Below are 19,615 nucleotides of genomic sequence, written 5' to 3' on the forward strand. Positions count from 1 at the left end.
GATATTTCCATGTAATTTCATTGGGGGTCCCCATGGTCTTTGTACTTTTTGAAAGAGTGAAAAATTGATTCACTTTTAACCGTTCTACACCACTCAGGATTTTGTAGACCTCAATCATATGTTCCCTCAGCCGTCTCTTTTCTAAGTTGAAGAGCTCTAACCTTTTTAGCTTTTCCTCATGTGGGAGGAGTTCCATCCCCTTTATCATTTTGGTCGTGTGGAGGCTGTGATGATGGCGGCGGCTGAGGAGTGGGACACTGAGAATGTGTGGAAGGGAATTAAGAGTTGCTGAGTGGGTGTGCAGTAGGTTAGACAGTAGTTAGACTGGGTGGTGTGTGAGGAGTGGTATGTGGTGGACGAGAGTGGAAATATTTATTTATTTATAAAATGTACACAAGGCTACAAGAATATTTATATATGCAATTGGTTATTTTGCCATAATTTAATAAGATCCCAGTAAAAGCAAGCTGTACTTCACAAACCTAATTCTTTATGTTGTAATTTAAACCTTTTTTTTTCCTACAAAATAGAATGAAACCTTCTCATCACCCCCTACAATACATTTCTTTTAATAACAGCGGTGATTTTACCATCCCTCAAACTGTCATTTTAGCTCTTACAGAACGGGGCATTAACCAAACTACTTTACTACAGAAGTCAGGCTCTGCTGCCACATCTTAGATCTAAAGCTTTTTAAGAGGATTTTCAGCAAAAAGCAGCACATTTTATTAATTGCTAGCTGAGCTTAATCCATGTCTGTTTTAGATAACTGTGATATAGTCTCCTAGTGCCATATTAATTGAGGGGATACAGACCAAACAAAGGAAGATGTTTACACTCAGGCTGCACAATGTCATCACTCTACAAGACAACCTGCTTCTCTGGAGCTTATTAACTAATTAGCCAATTTCCTTTTGCATTCAGAATGAAAATTGTTCCCTTTTAATCAAAAGACAAAATGTACAAATAAAGATTGCAGAGAGCTTCAGCCAGTTACAGAACAAATGCAACCGCATTTACTCAAACGGTACTCGATAAGGTGCTGGCCAGCTTTAAGCCCTAAGCAATCAAATATTTTTCTTATCAAAGTGTTTTCTCTATAGTCAGCAAACACCAGAATCTTTCAGTCTTCAGCGATCGTTCCTGTTTGTGAGTTCTCTAATCCCAATAACTCAATATTATCTTATAGTTCTTTGCTGCAAATCCTCAGCTCATTGTGCTGATTGATGTATCCTTATAGCATTCCAGCTCTCCCCGATACTCTTCTGGAACCAAAAGCCTATACTGGAATGTAGTTTTGGCTCCATGGTTAACATTTATTCTTGGGGGGGGGGGGGGAGAATGCCATTGACATATTTAATATAATAAACAAACAGGATCTCAGGTTAGTATCTCATTCAAAAGACGACAGTCGGCACTACAGTGACCCCTCTACACAAGTGATTCCCAAACCTGGCCCTGGAGGCACCCCAGCCAGTCTGCAGTAGAGGCAGTGTATGCAAATCTCCCTCATGAATATTCATTGTGGCTATCCTGAAAACCAGACTGGCAGAAGTGCCTCCAGGGCCAGGTTTGGGAACCACCATACCATGGCACTCTCTCTCTTCAAAACAAGTGCTCTCTATTTAAACTGCTTCTATCTGTGCTGACTGTGATCTCCATGAACCTGCTCCTGTTGAGCTTCTGAGCTTTTATGGTATCTGAGTGACCCTGCACTATATGTTTGCACTGTGTGGACATACCCAGACTCCAGCAATACTGGAAAATGGTGCATAGGTGTGTATACCCCTGGATTCTATATCGTGCTCCTAGAGATCCGTGCCGAAATCTAAGTGCATTCTATTTATGTATTACATTTGTACCCCGCGCTTTCCCACACGTGGCAGGCTCAAAGCAGCTTACATAGTAACAATATAAAGAATTACAAAGTTGTAAGAAGAATATACAGTTTGTAGTAAATGCAATATTAATGGATAAGTAAATTGAACATAGGAGGAATTGGGTGCAGAAGGAAATGAGCGTTGGGAGGTAGGCGTAGGAAGATGGAGAGGAATGGCTATGGGGTAGCAAAAAGGATAATGGGAAACATGGTCAATGTATAACTATTGTCAATAAGAATCATGTAGGCAAGTTTTGGTTAGGTTGAATCGTTAGGGTAGGCTATCTTGAACAGATGGGTATTCAGTGCTTTTCTGAAGGGCAAAAGGCCGCCAATGGTACGGATAGGTCTTGGTAGAGCATTCTATAACAAAGCACGTAACTTAATTGGCTTAACAAGCTAATCAGCATTGATAACAGCTCTTAACAAGCGATAATAAGCACTAATTGACAATAATTAGAATGTATGCGCACAACTTGCCAAGCGCATTCTGCAATGCAGTGCGCCTAACTTCTAACACGCGCAGGCAAGAAGGGACGTGGTTATGGGTGTTTTGTGGCCGTACTGAAATTTACGCGCTTAGTTATAGAATATGGCCCAGTGCACGTAAATCTAGACGTTGGGATTTACGCCTTGTTTTTGTTTGGTGTAAATGAAGGTACATAGTTTTAGGTGCTGAGATATCAACTAAGCATATTCTATACACCGCGCCTAAATCTAGGCAATGCTTAGACATTGATTTCTTTGCTGATTTTTTAGGCGCCATATATAGAATCTCCCCAAATGCTTGACATAGTCACACCAAGAATGTTTACTTCTACTGTATCTTTTAAAAAATGCAATAAATTGTCCTCGTTGCCCAAGATAAATATGAATACAGATTTTTTTTCTTTAAAAATACTTTTCACATGGCTAAACCCTTTCTTTTACTTCCTCATAAAACTACATGCAATGTCAAACCAAACCATGGCATGGATTAAATTACTAGAATTCATTTAAATCACAAAATAATTTGCATGTTGCACTGGCTGCCAAACAGACTCATCACCCTCCATAGCAGAATAATTCACACAATTGTGTATCTACCATTATAAGAGTTACACAGGAGTCCTTTCAATGATTTCTTTGACCTGGAAATTTTTCAATTAGGCCTCACAAAAGGCTTAAAAATACTTCAGAAAAGTCAATTACATTTTAGATTTTCTGTTTTTCTTCAATTAAATAAAGTAAAGCTGTGATGGTCTGTGAAGAGCACACTGCAAGGTGGCATTCTGAGAACAGACGATGCTAACCTCTAGACTGAAAAAGTCGTTTCCTCCTGGCCTGTAGGGTTTGTTGTCTCCATCAGCTCTGCGATGTGGTTCAGTGGTGGCGATACGAAGGCGATGACTCTCTTGCTCCTCTCCATGATCTTGGCCAAGCTGCCACTCCACCTGATCCCTCAATTTAGACTGTTACGTGCATGGGCGGTAATATAAACAAAAGCAAAGGACAGAAGGGAATAAAGAAAAACAAAAAATGGGTAAAGTAGACGACTGAAAAAACTACAAGACAAAAAAAAGCATGAACAGAAAAAACAACTTAAACACAGTGGCGTAAGAGAGTGAAGAGAACAAAACTAAAATGAGAATGAGCAAAATGATGGGCTGAAATATCTGAAAAGCAAAAAGAGAAAGAGGAGAAAAGAATGCAAACACCGGTTATGAGGCGCGCATGCAAATGAGAGATGCATGAGTCAAACCAGCAGCAAGCACGCTAGATGTGAAGGATTTGGGACAGAAGGCTCCTCCACCCTTACTTGTGCCGTGCAGATAAGCCATATCCAGGGGCGGTTCACAGATTAAACATGCATCCATTGAGTACCAGCAACATCTTACAACTGTGGTCCTTCTTTGGCTGAGTTGTCTTGGCCTCTCCAACCTTGGTTATGTAAACAAACTGCAATCCGGCTTTTCAAAAAACACAAACTTAGACTGGCATGGTTTTAAAAAATGCTTCAATAATCAGGCATGGGGGAAAAAAACTTACGGAATGCCTCCAGAAATGCCACCGAGAGTCCCTTTTACTAAAGTGCATTAGATTTTGCAGTTACAGTGACTTGATGCAAAAAAAAAATTAACGTGTGGTAAGTACAAATCTAACATGACAACTATTGTGGGGAGTGCCCAGCATATCCTTTTGAAGCTCATGCGTTAAAACATCCATTAGCACACAATACTCTGGTTACAATTAGTGCAGATGCATTCAGCGTCTCCTATTTGAGAGGCACTAAGGGGTCCCTTTTACAAGGGTGCGCTAGCATTTTTAGCACACTCTAAACGCTAGAGACACCCATAGGAATATATGGGTGTCTCTAGAGTTTAGCATGTGCTAAAAATGCTAGCGTACCTTTGTAAAAGACCCCCTACGTGGACTCATGCTAACTGCACAAGCGCTGGTTAGCACATGTATGTGCCATACACTTCTGCACTTTGCTCGATCCACCTGCCCCCAACACAAAATGCTCTTAATGCACAAATTTGTGCATACTAACCGCTAAGCCAACTCAGGAACAGTTACAGCACTTGTGCAGTCACAGTTACCCTGTGCAAATTCACGCAATAACTGCCCGACACGCTTTAGTAAAAGGGCCTCTGAAATTGTTAATTGCTAGGATACAAAATTCTCTTTGCTTTTCAGAATCAAGATCCCTTTTTTTTTTTACCCAAAATAAACTCTTGCTATCTTCATTTACTTAGACTGAAATACTAGGAACCGCCTCTGAACAATTGCAGCAAATAAAAATAAAAAAAGGAAATATTAGTATTTTAGCCATTTACAACTTTGCATACAAACGAGCACACTTGAAACCATAATAAAGCAGCCAAGAGTAAATTAGCTTTTGCATTGCAAATCAAACAAGGAGGAAGCAAAAACAGGTAAAAATAGGAAACACAAAAGACTTTGCTAACTTACCTGGAAGTCTGTGGTCAACTCCTTTCCAAAGTTACTAATGGGAGAATCTCGAGACATTGATGTCATAGTAGACAGGAAACTGGAAGATTCCGTGAGATGGGGCACTGGGGAGAGGTCTTCCGCATGTTCTTTCAAGCCTGCCCCAACATGGTCAACCTTTTCTAGAAAAACCTGCAACTCTTTCCTAAAGGTCTTCATTCGAGAATTAAGAGTGTTCAAGAGTTCAGGCTGCTTTGTTACCTCTTTTTTCTCATCACTGCTTTTCAGTGACTGCTTGGAGGTGTTGCTGCTCATGTGTACCTTAGTGTCATAAATCAAGCAGTCTGTATCGGTAATGAGATGGTCAACAGTCCTTTCTAGTTGCTCTGCTTCGCGCTTGATGCTCATTAGATACTCTGTATCCTCCCTGATTCTCATCAACTCAGAGGAACATATGATTAGGTCATTGACCTCTGATGGTTTCCCACTCCCAAACCCTGATGTCTTCTCGTAGACTTCTTCAGAATCACTCTCACCTCCAATTGGTCCTTCTCTCTTTGGCTGAGAATGCCCATCTTCACTGTCACTCTCTTTCTTTCCTGTGTCACTATCAGCATCACTGTCCCGGGGACTTGCAGTGTGTAGCCCCAAGTGGGAAGCCAGATCATAGCGCTGCACATTAGACAGTAACACACGGTTCTCATATTGAAGTTTCATCACTTTTCCACTCAAGTCACTGATCTGCATTTGAGCCGATTTCAGCTCCTCGTGAAGGGTACCACTAGATTTGGTATCACTGTCCTCTATCCAACCCAACTCCTGGCCAGGCCCAAATTTGAATTTATTCAGTTCACTTGTGAGTTGTTTGTTGTGATCCTCTACCTCAGAAATTGACCTTCTCAGCAACTCCGCTTCCTCTTCAACAAACTGCAAATGGCGACGAAGTTCTGTGGCAGATTCCACTGAGTCACCATATGGCGAGGTAGGAATGCTTGAAATGTGGTCCTGGCTAAGGCATTCTCTCTCGTATTGGCATCTCATGTCCTCCATCTCAGCTTTAATGCCTCTGTTTTCCACTTCCAGCTCCACAATCTTCCTGCCCAAGATGTTAGCTTCTTCTTCTACCAATTTGAGTCGAAGCTTCAGCTCACCTTCCCTGGTGCTAGGTGGGCCACCTGTTTCCCCTGTTGATAGAGGGCTATCCACATCTCCATATACCGACTTGTATTTCTGCAATTCCTGTTCCAGTTCGTCTTTTTCTCTTCCCAGCTTGGCCATCTTCTTACGCATAAGTGCTGCTTCTTCTTTGGCAAACTGAAGTTGGCACTTCAAATCAGCACTGTCTTCCTGTTAAGAAAAGAAATACAAAAAAAAAAAAAAGTGCAGAAGTTAGCAATTTCTGAAAACTGATCACTGCACTTAAAATCCTTTTTATTTGGGAAGTCTACATTTATAGAATTTAAAATCCTTCAGGCTAACGTTCAGTGAAACCCTATTAGAAGATATTCTAATTCAACCTAGTTTGAAGGTAAAAGGATGTTCATGTCAATTTTGTTTTCCAAATTTCTATACATTTTCTAAATCTTGAAACTCTTTACACAAGAAAAGCAATACAAATAAAGAATAATATTAAAATATCTTTTCTTATTCTTTCCTCCCTTCCAGTGGCTATACTGGGTCCACTTTCAGAATGGGGAAAAAATAAGAAAAATGATATATTAGCTATGATTTTAGCATATTTAACAGTGAGTGTTATGTGTACAACTGAACAGTAAAATTCAGCAATTCAGCTGTCACAAAGTATTTTTAAAAACCTCAGAAAATAAAAGAAAACAAATGGAAAGATTTATATTTAATACATTTTGGTAGCAGTAAAGTCAATTTTAAGAATCACCAGGTATACCAACACCTAAAATTCAGAACGCCTGTTAAATGTATTAGTGTATGTGAAATACACAAACTCTAATGGGTTTGTTTACTACACAGTTTAAACACTTTGTGGTACTTTTACAAAACTGCAGTAAAAAGTAGCCTGCTGTAGTGTGGGTGCGTCTTTTAGGTGCACACTAGACCATTTTTTTTTACCGCGGCTGGAAAAAAGGCTATTTTTTAATGGGCCTGCGCTAATATTACAATTAGCATGTAACTATTTACGGCCTGGGCCCTTACTGCCACCCACTGACCTAGTGGTAAGGGCTCACGCGCTACTCAAGTGGTAACCATAAAGTGCATGCCAACGTTGGAACGCTGCTGGATACCACCGGGAATGCCCCTGCAGTAGAAAATAAAAAATTATTTTTTACTGTGGGATTTGGTGTGTGTCAAAATCAGAATTACCACAGGGTGCACGCGCTATGCCGGCAGTAGTGCCAATTGGGCATGAACTACCCGAGCGTCAGCCCTCCCGCGCCTTTGTAAAAGGGCCCCTTTATTCATCACTACAGCCCTCCCCCAATAAACACACACACTAGGAGGCTGATGCTCAGAAGTAAACACAGGTGCTAGAGGCCTTTAGCACCGGGGGCAGGGAAGAGAGAGAGGCCTTGAGAATTTGTTGTTTGAGCTTGAGGTGACGATGCTGAGGCAAGAAAACCTTCCCTGCCTGGGTACTGAAGAACACTCCCAGAAACTCCAGGTCCTGGTGGTGTGTAATAAAAAGGATTTTAGAGATTGCTTTACAACTCTATCTGCCTTGACTAACAAGTGCACTTGGGGTCTGTATTGTTGATTAGAAGTAATTCTGTTTAAAAATGATTAACTTTGATTGCGTGAAAATAAGTAGGAATGCAGAAGATAAGACACAGCTCTAATTAATTTGTTATGTGAAGGGAAAGATGGAACTTGTTTTCGAGTTCAGATTGGCCACCTGGACTGGGAAACATGTGACCACATTCCCACAGTATGGCTTGTTTACCTATTCTCAAGCATTCTGTAATTTTCCTTGGCTCTGAAAATAAGCTTTAGCTTAATAAAAAGCTTGTTGCAGCAGAGCTTTGAGGCTCATCTGTGGGTGGCTGCATCATGCAAAAAAGACTGTTCCTGGTCATAAAGAGAATTCAGGCTTTTGCTGCAACGGGCCTCCTGGCTGATGAGATAAGGGCCTGAAATTTCTGACCAGTGATGTTGTATGTATAATATGTATATACTAGTAAAAAAGGCCCACTTCAGACAGAAATGAAACTGCCACTAGCAAAGTTTTCCCCGCAGTTGCTGCTTGGCCTCCTCCCTCTCATGTGAATTCCAGGCCCCCCTCCCTGTCCTCGGAGTTCCATGCTGTCTTTGGAGTTCCACACCCCTGCGCATCCGTCCCTCTCTGTACTCCGAGTTCCAGCCTCCCTCCCCTTCAAGTTGCAGGACCACCCCTCCCCTTCGAGTTCCAGGACCCCCCTACTCTTCCAGTTCCAGGACCCCACCTCCCGCTCGAGTTCCAGGACCCTCTCCTCCCCTCCGAGTTCCATGCCCCCCCGTCGTCCGAGTTCCACACCACCGCACCTCCCTTCCTCTCTCTCTCTGCCCTCTGAATGGAAGCACGACGTGTCCGCCTGCCCCTCGCCTTCGTAAGTGCTGGCTGTTATTTAAAACTTGTTACCCCCTCCATTCCTCCCCCCGTTCCATGCCCCCCATCGTCTGAGTTCCACACCCCCGGCCTCCCTCCCTCTCTGCCCTCTGAGTGGAATCACGACGTGTCCACCTGCCCCTCGCCTTCATGAGTGCCGGCTGTTATTTAAAACTTCTTATCTCGTGGTCCGCCGGCAACAGTGAAGTCGAGCAGGCATGGTGCTTCAGACTGCCTTTCCTTCTGTTTTCAGCTTTGCCTCTGGTCCCGCCCTCATTTCTTGTTTGCAGAAGGGCTGGACCAGAGGCAGAGCTGAGACAGATGGGAAGGCAGCAGAGCTGAGACAGATGGGAAGGGAGTCTGAAGCGCTGCTCGCCTTCACTGCTGATGCCGGACCCCGAGGTAAGAATTTTTAAATTACAGCCGGCACGCAGGAAGGCGAGGGGCTGCCAGAGGACACGTCATGGTTGCAGTCAGAGGGAAGAGAGAGAAAGGGTGGGAGGGAGGCGCGGGGCTGTGGAACTTGGACGGGAGAGGAAGGAGGGATGGAGGGCGGCGTCTTGCAACTTCAAGGGGAGTGGGGCGTCCTGCAAGTTGAAGGGGTCCTGCAACTGGAAGGGGAGGGGGGCCTCTAACTCGGAGGGGAGGAGAGGGAGGGGGGGCATGGAACTCAGAGGGGAGGGGGCTGGAACTCACCCTCCGCTGACTGGTACTGGCTTCCCTTCCCTCTCACTTCCCATTGGTCTGCCCTCTGACGTCATCCCCAGGGCGGACCAATGGGAAGTATGTCAACGAACCCAGGCATCCAGACAGAGGTGCAAATTATTATATAGGATCTGTCTTATAGCTTTCTTTTAGTTAGATGATTTAATCATTGTACAGTGGGGGAAATAAGTATTTGATCCCTTGCTGATTTTGTAAGTTTGCCCACTGACAAAGACATGAGCAGCCCATAATTGAAGGGTAGATTATTGGTAACAGTGAGAGATAGCACATCACAAATTAAATCCGGAAAATCACATTGTGGAAAGTATATGAATTTATTTGCATTCTGCAGAGGGAAATAAGTATTTAATCCCTCTGGCAAACAAGACCTAATACTTGGTGGCAAAACCCTTGTTGGCAAGCACAGCGGTCAGACGTCTTCTGTAGTTGATGATGAGGTTTGCACACATGTCAGGAGGAATTTTGGTCCACTCCTCTTTGCAGATCATCTCTAAATCATTAAGAGTTCTGGGCTGTCGCTTGGCAACTCGCAGCTTCAGCTCCCTCCATAAGTTTTCAATGGGATTAAGGTCTGGTGACTGGCTAGGCCACTCCATGACCCTAATGTGCTTCTTCCTGAGCCACTCCTTTGTTGCCTTGGCTGTATGTTTTGGGTCATTGTCGTGCTGGAAGACCCAGCCACGACCCATTTTAAGGCCCTGGCGGAGGGAAGGAGGTTGTCACTCAGAATTGTACGGTACATGGCCCCATCCATTCTCCCATTGATGCGGTGAAGTAGTCCTGTGCCCTTAGCAGAGAAACACCCCCAAAACATAACATTTCCACCTCCATGCTTGACAGTGGGGACGGTGTTCTTTGGGTCATAGGCAGCATTTCTCTTCCTCCAAACACGGCGAGTTGAGTTCATGCCAAAGAGCTCAATTTTTGTCTCATCTGACCACAGCACCTTCTCCCAATCACTCTCGGCATCATCCAGGTGTTCACTGGCAAACTTCAGACGGGCCGTCACATGTGCCTTCCGGAGCAGGGGGACCTTGCGGGCACTGCAGGATTGCAATCCGGTATGTCATAATGTGTTACCAATGGTTTTCGTGGTGACAGTGGTCCCAGCTGCCTTGAGATCATTGACAAGTTCCCCCCTTGTAGTTGTAGGCTGATTTCTAACCTTTCTCATGATCAAGGATACCCCACGAGGTGAGATTTTGCGTGGAGCCCCAGATCTTTGTCGATTGACAGTCATTTTGTACTTCTTCCATTTTCTTACTATGGCACCAACAGTTGTCTCCTTCTCGCCCAGCGTCTTACTGATGGTTTTGTAGCCCATTCCAGCCTTGTGCAGGTGTATGATCTTGTCCCTGACATCCTTAGACAGCTCCTTGCTCTTGGCCATTTTGTAGAGGTTAGAGTCTGACTGATTCACTGAGTCTGTGGACAGGTGTCTTTCATACAGGTGACCATTGCCGACAGCTGTCTGTCATGCAGGTAACGAGTTGATTTGGAGCATCTACCTGGTCTGTAGGGGCCAGATCTCTTACTGGTTGGTGGGGGATCAAATACTTATTTCCCTCTGCAGAATGCAAATAAATTCATATACTTTCCACAATGTGATTTTCCCGATTTAATTTGTGATGTGCTATCTCTCACTGTTACCAATAACCTACCCTTCAATTATGGGCTGCTCATGTCTTTGTCAGTGGGCAAACTTACAAAATCAGCAAGGGATCAAATACTTATTTCCCCCACTGTATATATTTTAATCATTGTAGATTTTAGAACCTATAATAAAGGTCTCATTTACCTAATACGAATCTAAAAGAATCCACAGTGATTACTGTGTAGTCTGTGTTAGTGAAGCAGGCAGTAAAAATCCATAGCAGTATAGTGGTGGTGAGATGATTCTTGCTGTAATTCACCAGTCAACCCAGCACAGAAAGAAGAGACAGGGCTGTCTATGTACTGCGAAGGCTCTCTTGATAAGAAGGCACCCGAATTAGCCAATTGTCCAGGTAAAGATGTACCTGGATCCCTTGCCAGCAAAGAAAAGCTGCTGCTGCCACCACCACTACCATAACTTTTGAAAATGTGCGAGGTGCAGTAGTGAGGACAAAAGGCATGGCCTTGAAATGGAAAATGATCTCCCAGGATTGCAAGCTGGAGAAATTTCTTGTGAGGCCACTAAATTGGGTTATGAAAATAAGCCTGGCTGGATGGAGACTATGACAGAACTAAGAGTCTCCATGCAGAAGTGCAGCACTCAGAGATTTGTTCACCCCTCTGAGATCCAGAACCAGGCGAAAAGAGTCTTCTTTCTTTTGGATGACAAAATAGATGGAATATTGACCCATGCCCCTCTCTGCCGGAGGAATGGGCTAAATGGCCCCCAGTCGCCTTAAAGACACCAAGGTAGTTAGCACTGCCCGACTCTTTGCAGAGCTGCCCCAAGGGCACAGTATGAAAAGATCTGTGAATGGCTTTGAAAATTCTATCTTGTAGCCATGGAGAATGATATCGAGTACCCATGGGTCTGCAGTATTAGCAGTCCACTCCTTGTGAACGAGGGAAAAAACCCTTACATTTGTCTATGTACAAGGAGTGAACCTCGACCCCAGCATTGTGAGGGCTGCAAAGAGGGAGAGGTTCTTGAAGAAGTGGAAAAGGGCTTCTCGCCTCCTCAAAAGGAAGACTTTAGTCTGAGGAAAGCAAGGCTTTTGAGTGGAAGCACTAGCCTTCCCTGGTCTATACATCTGTGCATCTCGAAAACGAGACATCCACCTGAAGATGAGGCTTAGGCTTGTCCTCAGGTAGCTGCTGGACCTTGGAATCTCCCAGGACTTTAGCAATCTTCTCCAAATCTGCACTAAAGAGTAGTTTCCTCCAAAAGGGCAACTTTGCCAGACGAAATATGGATATCACATCAGCGGCCCAATGCCTCAACAATAGCCAGTGTCATTCCGAAATGGCCAAGGCCATACCCTTAGCTGACGCTCAGAGAATATAATAAAGAGCATCTGACAAATAGAACAACCCTGCCTCTAGGGTAGGGAGAAAGTCTGGAGGCAAGTTCAATGTGGACAATTGTTGAATCCATGATAAAGAGGCCCTGGCTACAAAAGAAGAAATTGCTGCCTGAGAATTTAACGCAGCTAGTTGAAAGGCAAGCTTCAAGTAAGCCTCAAGCTTGTGGTCATGTACATTCTTTAATGCAGTGCCACCTTCCACAGGGATATTGGTACATTTAGTAACCGCAGTAATAAGGGCATCCATCTTAGAGCAAACTGCCCAAAATCAGACAGCAAAAGGGGATATAATTTGGACATTGCGCAAGCCACCCAGAGGTTAGTATCAGGGGTCTTCCACTGAGCTGCAATAAGCTCCTGCATAGCCTCATGAATATGGAAAGATACATAATAGATGGAGTAGGACCAGAGGACTGAGAAGCAGGGAAATGTTTAAAGCCTCCACAGATTTTGTGATCAACAGAGGCAAATCCGCTCTCAAAAACAGCCTAGCTACAGTAGGATCACCGCCCCTGTCTGCCTCTGAAATGTTCAAGTCAAGGCCATTAGCAGAACTAGGACAATCAGAATACACAGATAAAACATCCTCTGAGTCCCAAGGAGGAACATTCTCCAAATCCTGCAAAACAGAAAGTTTTTGTTTCTTAGGAAGCTACTCCTTCAAAGCAACGTGAGTGGAAGAAGGAGAGGAAGCTCGTGCTGACTTTAATAAAAAGGCCTGATGTAATAAAAGACCAAAATTCAGGCAAAAATGGCAGGGCAGAGACTTCTACCCCCACAAAACCAACATCCTGGGACAAGGTAGTGGGTGAGGAACCCGCTGACAAAACAGTCTCCAAAGCCTCACGAAATGCAGGAGCCATTGGTACTGAGCCCGCAAAATCTGGCATCGGAGCGGGGCCAGATTGAACTCCCAGAGACAGTTTACTGACGGCCAAAGTAGGCAAAGTGGCATGTCAACAGAAGTAAAGCAAAGCGTGCAGGAACCGGTAGCCAGGAGCTTACCCCCGCAGCGCACACAAGACTAAACAGGCGCAGACATAGAGAATAATAAATATATTCACAGAAAACAGCCTCATGACCTTCAAGGCACTGAAGCCCCACAATGTTCCCATAGCACAAGCATTCTCAAAAAGAACCGCAGTGGCTGGGTTTTTTTTTTTCGTTTGTTTTTTTTTTCTTTAGATAGAGTCAGGAGAAAAAAAGAAGGGAAGACTGAGATAAAGAGGTAGAAAGTGGAAATGGGGGAGCAGGAAGGGACCTAGACCACTAGGTTTACACCTGAGGCACAAGAGATTCTCAATCTCAAACTCAACTGAAATTGCAAGCAGGACAGGAGACCACACAGAAGTCAGCACAGAGCAAGGAGCTGCTATGCCACCTGCTGAAGGAGATAGAGAATACTGGCTTGGTGGCTAAGCAAAGGAGTTTATGAGGCACAACTCATTAGAGTTTCTATCTCCACCTGCTGACAGATGGTCACAACCCACTTGTCCTGACTGATCCTTGGGATGTAATGGAAGAAAGATTGGGGTGCTTCTGAAATATCAGATGCTTTAATTTATCTTATTGGGCATTCTGATGTAATTGCTGATTGGTTTGATATGCACATGCTTGTTTGTTTGAGCTACAAGTTTCCATAGTGTGTGCAGCTTAGACTACTGGTTGCACAGTGACAGGCGTCCTAGGTGTGTGGTGATTTCCCTGCAGAAGGACAAACAGAATATTAGGTATTATTAGAAAAGGAATGGAGAACAAAAATGAGGATGTTATAATGCCTTTGTATTATTGCTCCGTGGTGCGACCACACCTCGAATATTGTGTGCAGTTCTGGTCAACGCATCTCAAAATAGATATAGTGGAATTAGAAAAGGTACAGAGAAGGGTGATGAAAATGATAAAGAGGATGGGACAACTTCCCTACGAGGAAAGACTAAAGCGGCTAGGGCTCTTCAGCTTAGAGAAGAGACAGCTGAGGGGAGATTAAGGTTTGTAAAATAATGAGTGGAATGGAATGGGTAGATGTGAATCGCTTGTTTACTTTTTCCAATGAAAAAGCATGCAATGAAGCTACAAAGTAGTAAATTTAAAACTAATCGGAGAAAATATTTTGTCACTCAACGTATAATTAAATTCTGGAATTTAAGTAAATAAGTATTGCCACACTGGGACAGACCAAAGGTCCATCAAGCCTGTTTCCAACAGTTGCCAATCCAGGTTACAAATACCTTGCAAGATCCTGAAAAAGTTCAATACATTTTATGCTGGTTATCCCAGAAATAAGCAGTGGATTTTTCCCAAGTCAATTTAATAATGGTCTATGGACTTTTCCTTTAGGAAGCCGTCCAGAACTTTTTAAAACCCCGCTAAGCTAATTGCCTTTACCACATTCTCTGGCAACAAATTCCAGAGTTTAATTACTAAATTTACTACTTTGTAGCTTCATCGCATGCCCCCTAGTCCTAGTATTTTTGGAAAGAGTAAACAAATGATACATGTCTACTCGTTCCATTCCACTCATTATTTTATAGACCTCTATCATATCTCCCCTCAGCCGTCTTTTCTCTAAGCTGAAGAGCCCTAGCCGCTTCAGTCTTTCTTCAAAGGGAAGTCGTCCCATCCCCTTTATCATTTTCATCGCCCTTCTCTGTACCTTTTCTAATTCCACTATATCTTTTTTGAGATGCGGTGACCAGAATTGAACACAATAGTCGAGGTGCAGTCGCACCATGGACCAATACAAAGGTATTATAACATCCTCACTTTTGTTTTCCATTCCTTTCCTAATAATATCTAACATTCTATTTGCTTTCTTAGCTGCCGTAGCACACTGAGCAGAGGGTTTCAACGTATCATCAACAACAAAGCCGAGAACCCTTTCTTGGTTGGTGACTCCTAACGTGGAACCTTGCATTACATAGCTATAGTTCAGGTTCATCTTAACCACATGCTTCACTTTGCACTTGCTCACATTAAACGTCATCTGCCATTTAGACGCCCAGTCTCCCAGTCTTGTACGGTCCTCTTGTGAGTTTTCACAATCCTCTCGCGATTTAACAACTTTGAATAACTTTGTGTCGTCAGCAAATTTTATTACCTCACCAGTTACTCCCATCTCCAGATCATTTATAAATATGTTAAAAAGTAGCAGTCCCACCACAGACCCCTGGGGAACCCCACTGTCTACCCTTCTCCATTGAGAATACTGATCATTTAACCCTACTCTCGGTTTTCTATCCTTTAACCAGTTTTTAATCCACAGCAGGCCACTACCTCCTATCCCATGACTCTCCAATTTCTTCTGGAGCCTTTCATGAGGTACTTTGTTGCCAGATAATGTACTAAAAGCAGTTAGCTTAGCGAGTTTAAAAAAAAAGTTTGGATAGCTTCCTAAAAGAAAAGTCCATAAGCCATTATTAAAATGATTTGGGGAAAATCTATTTCTTATTCCTAGGAAAAGCAGCATAAAATGTATTGTTTTGGAATCTTGCCAGGTACTTGTGACATGGATTGGTCACTGCTGGAAACAGGATGCTGGGCTTGATGGACCTTCAATCTGTCCCCGTATGGCAATACTTATGTAAGTTCCTCTCCCTTCCAAACATGACAGACATTTTCTCCAGCAAAAGCTGAACTGTTTAATTCTCCCATTGCACCATTCTAGCCGCTGCCTTCAAAGCCCGAAGCTGGGCAACTGACACCTCTTACTCCTCCCCCCCCCCCCCCCCTGACGTTCTGGGCATATGCTCAAGAGATGTGATTAATGCACAACTTTTGAGCACATGCACCAGGCACCATCCTCCCCCTGACTTCCAAACAACCTCCTAATGCTCAATGCTAAGAATGCACCTATATTTGCATCTCATTAGCGTTGAGCATTAGGGAGTTGTTCTGCTGCGCTGTTCCAGCGCTATTTCTCCAGTGCTGATTAGTATAGCACCGGAGTTTTGAGCATTGGGGTCCATGGTCTTTAAGCCTTTAGTGAATTCCATGTTTATTACTAGCGGTAGTAATGCACATCAGTTGGCATCCGGCCCTCAAAGCAAAAAGTACAGGCCACAATGCAAGTAGTAGTAGTCCTGGTTATTCCCTCTGCCCTCTCCGCCCCCCCCCCCCCCCCCCCCCCACACACACACACACAATTCCCTACCCCTAATTAAATTCCCTCTCCCAAATCCAGATGGGAAACCTTGCCCCATAGTTCATAAACCACGCCCCCAACTGACTCATATGAAGATCTGCAGAGCAAAGGGAAGCCTCATGTCAGTCAGGGCCAAAATCCAAAATGACACCAGTATATGACACAGAGTCTTAATTTTTGCTATGCATTCCTCCAAAATTTTAAGCATTATCAATAGTGGTTTGCATAAATGAGCCTGCAAATCGTATAGGAAATAGTCTTATAACGTGGGAGTAAAAAGAGAATGTACGCAATTCCTACAATTTAAATCCGAAAGCAGAAGAGACTTGCAAATTACTGCAGAGTAGTTATAACAGTCATTAGACAGCTAAATGAAAGTGGAGTCTACAATACCAGAAAAAAAAAAACTCAAGGGAAATTCTACAGGATCTGCACACAGCACAGAAAAGAACAGTGCTCTGCTACATTACGTTAACTATTAACACATGATCTTACATGACCCATTCATTAGGATCTTGAAATGCATCATATAGACATGAAATGATTTTTCCTAATACTTTAGAACAAGTATACTCTATCCCCATCTGTTCCCATTTCTTTAGAATCCAATTAAATATATTTACTGTTCTTTGAATTTATAGGACACTGGCACATAAAAACCTCACCATGTAAGCTGGTTTACTGATGGTACCTGCCGATGCTGCAACTAAGCATTAGGAATTCATTAATGCTGGAATTTAGTCATAGCTCCATGATTATCATGAATTCTTGAGGGGAAACGTAGCAGCAGCACGTTTGCTAAGAATTCATTAGTACACATGCTAGGAATTTGTTAGTGCATCTTAAAATTTTAATGGGTGCTAAGTTGATAAGAAGCTCATTTTCAAGGCACATAGACTTACAAAGTTCCGTAGGTCACTATGGAACTTTGTAAATGTAAGTGCTTTGAAAATATGCCTCTATATAACTTAGTAAGTCTATGTGCTTTGAAAATAAGCACCTTAATGTGCACTATGGGATATATTGACACATACTAAATTGATTAGAGCATGTTTTAAAACTGTTATTAAAATATATTTGTGAAACTAATTTTTAAAAAATGGGAAAAATTCAGGAAAAATGAAAATGAGACAAATTATTTTTCGACTGCACATCCCTGCTAAAAATTTCATAAAGCCTCAGTCTGCATTGCGTGGGTTCTGCATGGACCGTGACCTTCCTTGCCAAGCGTCTGGTCTGAAATCATTAACCTAAGAACATAAGCATTGCCATACTGGGACAGACCGAAGGTTTATCAAGCCCAATATCCTGTTTCCAACAGTGGCCAATCCAGGTCATAAGTACCCGGCAAGATCCCAGAACAGCAAAACAGATTTTATGCTGCTTTCCTAGAAATAAGCAGTGGATTTTCCCAAGTCCCTCTTAATAATAGCTGATTGACTTTTTCTTTTAGGGAATTATCCAAACCTTGTTTTAAAACCTGCTAAGCTAACTGCTTTTACCACATTCTCTGGCAATGAACTCCAGAGTTTAATTACTCGTTGAGTGAAGAAATATTTTCTCTGATTCATTTTAAATTTACTACTTAGTAGCTTCTTTGCATGCCCTCTAGTCCTAGTATTTTTGGAAAGAGTAAACAAGTGATTCAAATCTACCTGTTCCACTCCACTCAGTATTTTAGAAACCTCTATCAAATGTCCCCTCAGCCATCTCAAAGCTGAAGAGCCCCAGCCACTTTAGCCTTTCCTCATAGGAAAGTTGTCCCATCCCCTTTATCATGTTTGTTGCCCTTCTCTGCACCTACATCTTTTTTTGAGATGCGGTGACCACAAATGAACACAGTATTAGAGGTGCGGTCATACCATGGAGTGATAAATTTATAACATTCTCAGTTTTGTTTTCCATTCCTTTCCTAATAAATCCTAACATTCTATTTGCTTTCTTTGCAGACGCTGCACATTGAACAGAGGGTTTCAACGTATCATCAACAATGACACCTAGATCCCTTTCCTGGTTGGTGACTCCTAATGTGAAACCTTGCATCAAGTAACTATGGTTTGGGTTACTCTTTCCCTCGTGCATCACTTTGCACTTGCACACATTAAAAGTCATCTGCCATTTGGATGCCCAGTGTCCCAGTCTCATAAGGTCCTCTTGCATTAAAGCACTCCAAGTGGTTGCTCTTCAGTAGTAAAATTCAACCCCCTTTGAGCCATCACTGTCTCGAAAGAAGCCCCCTGTTTGCACTGATTCTCTTATTTTCCTAATATTACACTTTCTTTATAAATCAGTGGAAAGCAGCGAGCACAATGGGGGGGGGGGGGGGGGGGGGGGGAATTCCATAAATGGTGTTCTGTTCAAAAATCAGTGCTAAATGGTACTCTATAAAGTGCATGCGCTTAGAACTGATTCCCATGCCCTAACTTTGGGCATCAGAACTACATCGGCTGAAACCTGGGGTACCCAAGTTAGGTGCACTGACCCAGTATTTTATAACTACGTGCCCCCTGTTGAGATACAAACTATGGACAGTAGGTGCCCAGTGTAATAGAATAACGCACAACCAGTTGTGTGCACAAATTGTAATGGGTGCCAATTAACATCAATAATTGGTTGCAGTGGTGGCCCTACTATTAGGCCAACTGAAGTGGGGGGCTCTTTCCCCCTTCCTTCCTCAACTCCCCTCCAGAGTCTACCTTCTTTTTTTGTTTTTCAAAAGTCGACAGTGGCACGATCCCTATAAGCTGCCTTGCCGCTGGCGTCTCCTCTGTACTGTGCCCCGCCTCTCTGATGTAACTTCCTGTTTCCTCAGAGGCGGGCCGCAGTACAGAGGAGACACCGGTGCCGGGGGCAGGGCGTATGGGGATCGCTGCTGCCTCTGACTTTTTAAGACAATAGCAACAAAAAAAGGAAGAAAGGTTCGGGGTGGGGAGGGGTGAGATGCTAGACCGCAGCTTGGGAGGTCAGGAAGAAACGTGATGCTGAGGGGCCGGGGGGTCGTTTCATCCCTGCCTCTGATGGCATATTGCCTTAGGCAGCCCCTGATTGGTTGTTAGCAGCCAATTATTGATGGTTCTGAGCTCGTTATTCAATTAATTTGTACGTGCATCTCGGGCGCAAACAAATTTGGGTGCCACATATAGAATCACTTTTATTTGGTGTAGCAACAACCCTGCTAATGGGACTATAAACACTGATAATAAACAGACCTGTCAAAAGGCTTCATGCCAAAAGGACCCCATTTAGCAGTTAGTTGCATTTTAATCCCACTATTTAAAGGACAGTAGGGACACATGGTTAAAAGTGAGGTATCTGTAAAAGATACTGTCATAAGAGGGAAGTCAGAATGTTTCAACAGAGAG

The 19,615-nt window shown here is 43.3% G+C and overlaps 1 protein-coding gene across 1 annotated transcript in view; it reads right to left on the reverse strand.

Annotated features, from left to right (window-relative positions):
- MTCL1 (microtubule crosslinking factor 1) overlaps positions 1-19,615 on the reverse strand; it is a 474,698-nt gene that overhangs the window by 189,560 nt on the left and 265,523 nt on the right. Inside the window, exons 5-6 of the mRNA XM_030187538.1 lie at positions 4,835-6,160; positions 3,172-3,330 (exon numbers count right to left, since the gene is read on the reverse strand). Coding sequence (XP_030043398.1) covers positions 3,172-3,330; positions 4,835-6,160 — 1,485 coding nt within the window. The remainder of the gene's footprint in view (positions 1-3,171; positions 3,331-4,834; positions 6,161-19,615) is intronic.

The sequence above is a fragment of the Microcaecilia unicolor genome, chromosome 1, assembly GCF_901765095.1.
Source record: "Microcaecilia unicolor chromosome 1, aMicUni1.1, whole genome shotgun sequence".
NCBI lineage: Eukaryota > Metazoa > Chordata > Amphibia > Gymnophiona > Siphonopidae > Microcaecilia > Microcaecilia unicolor.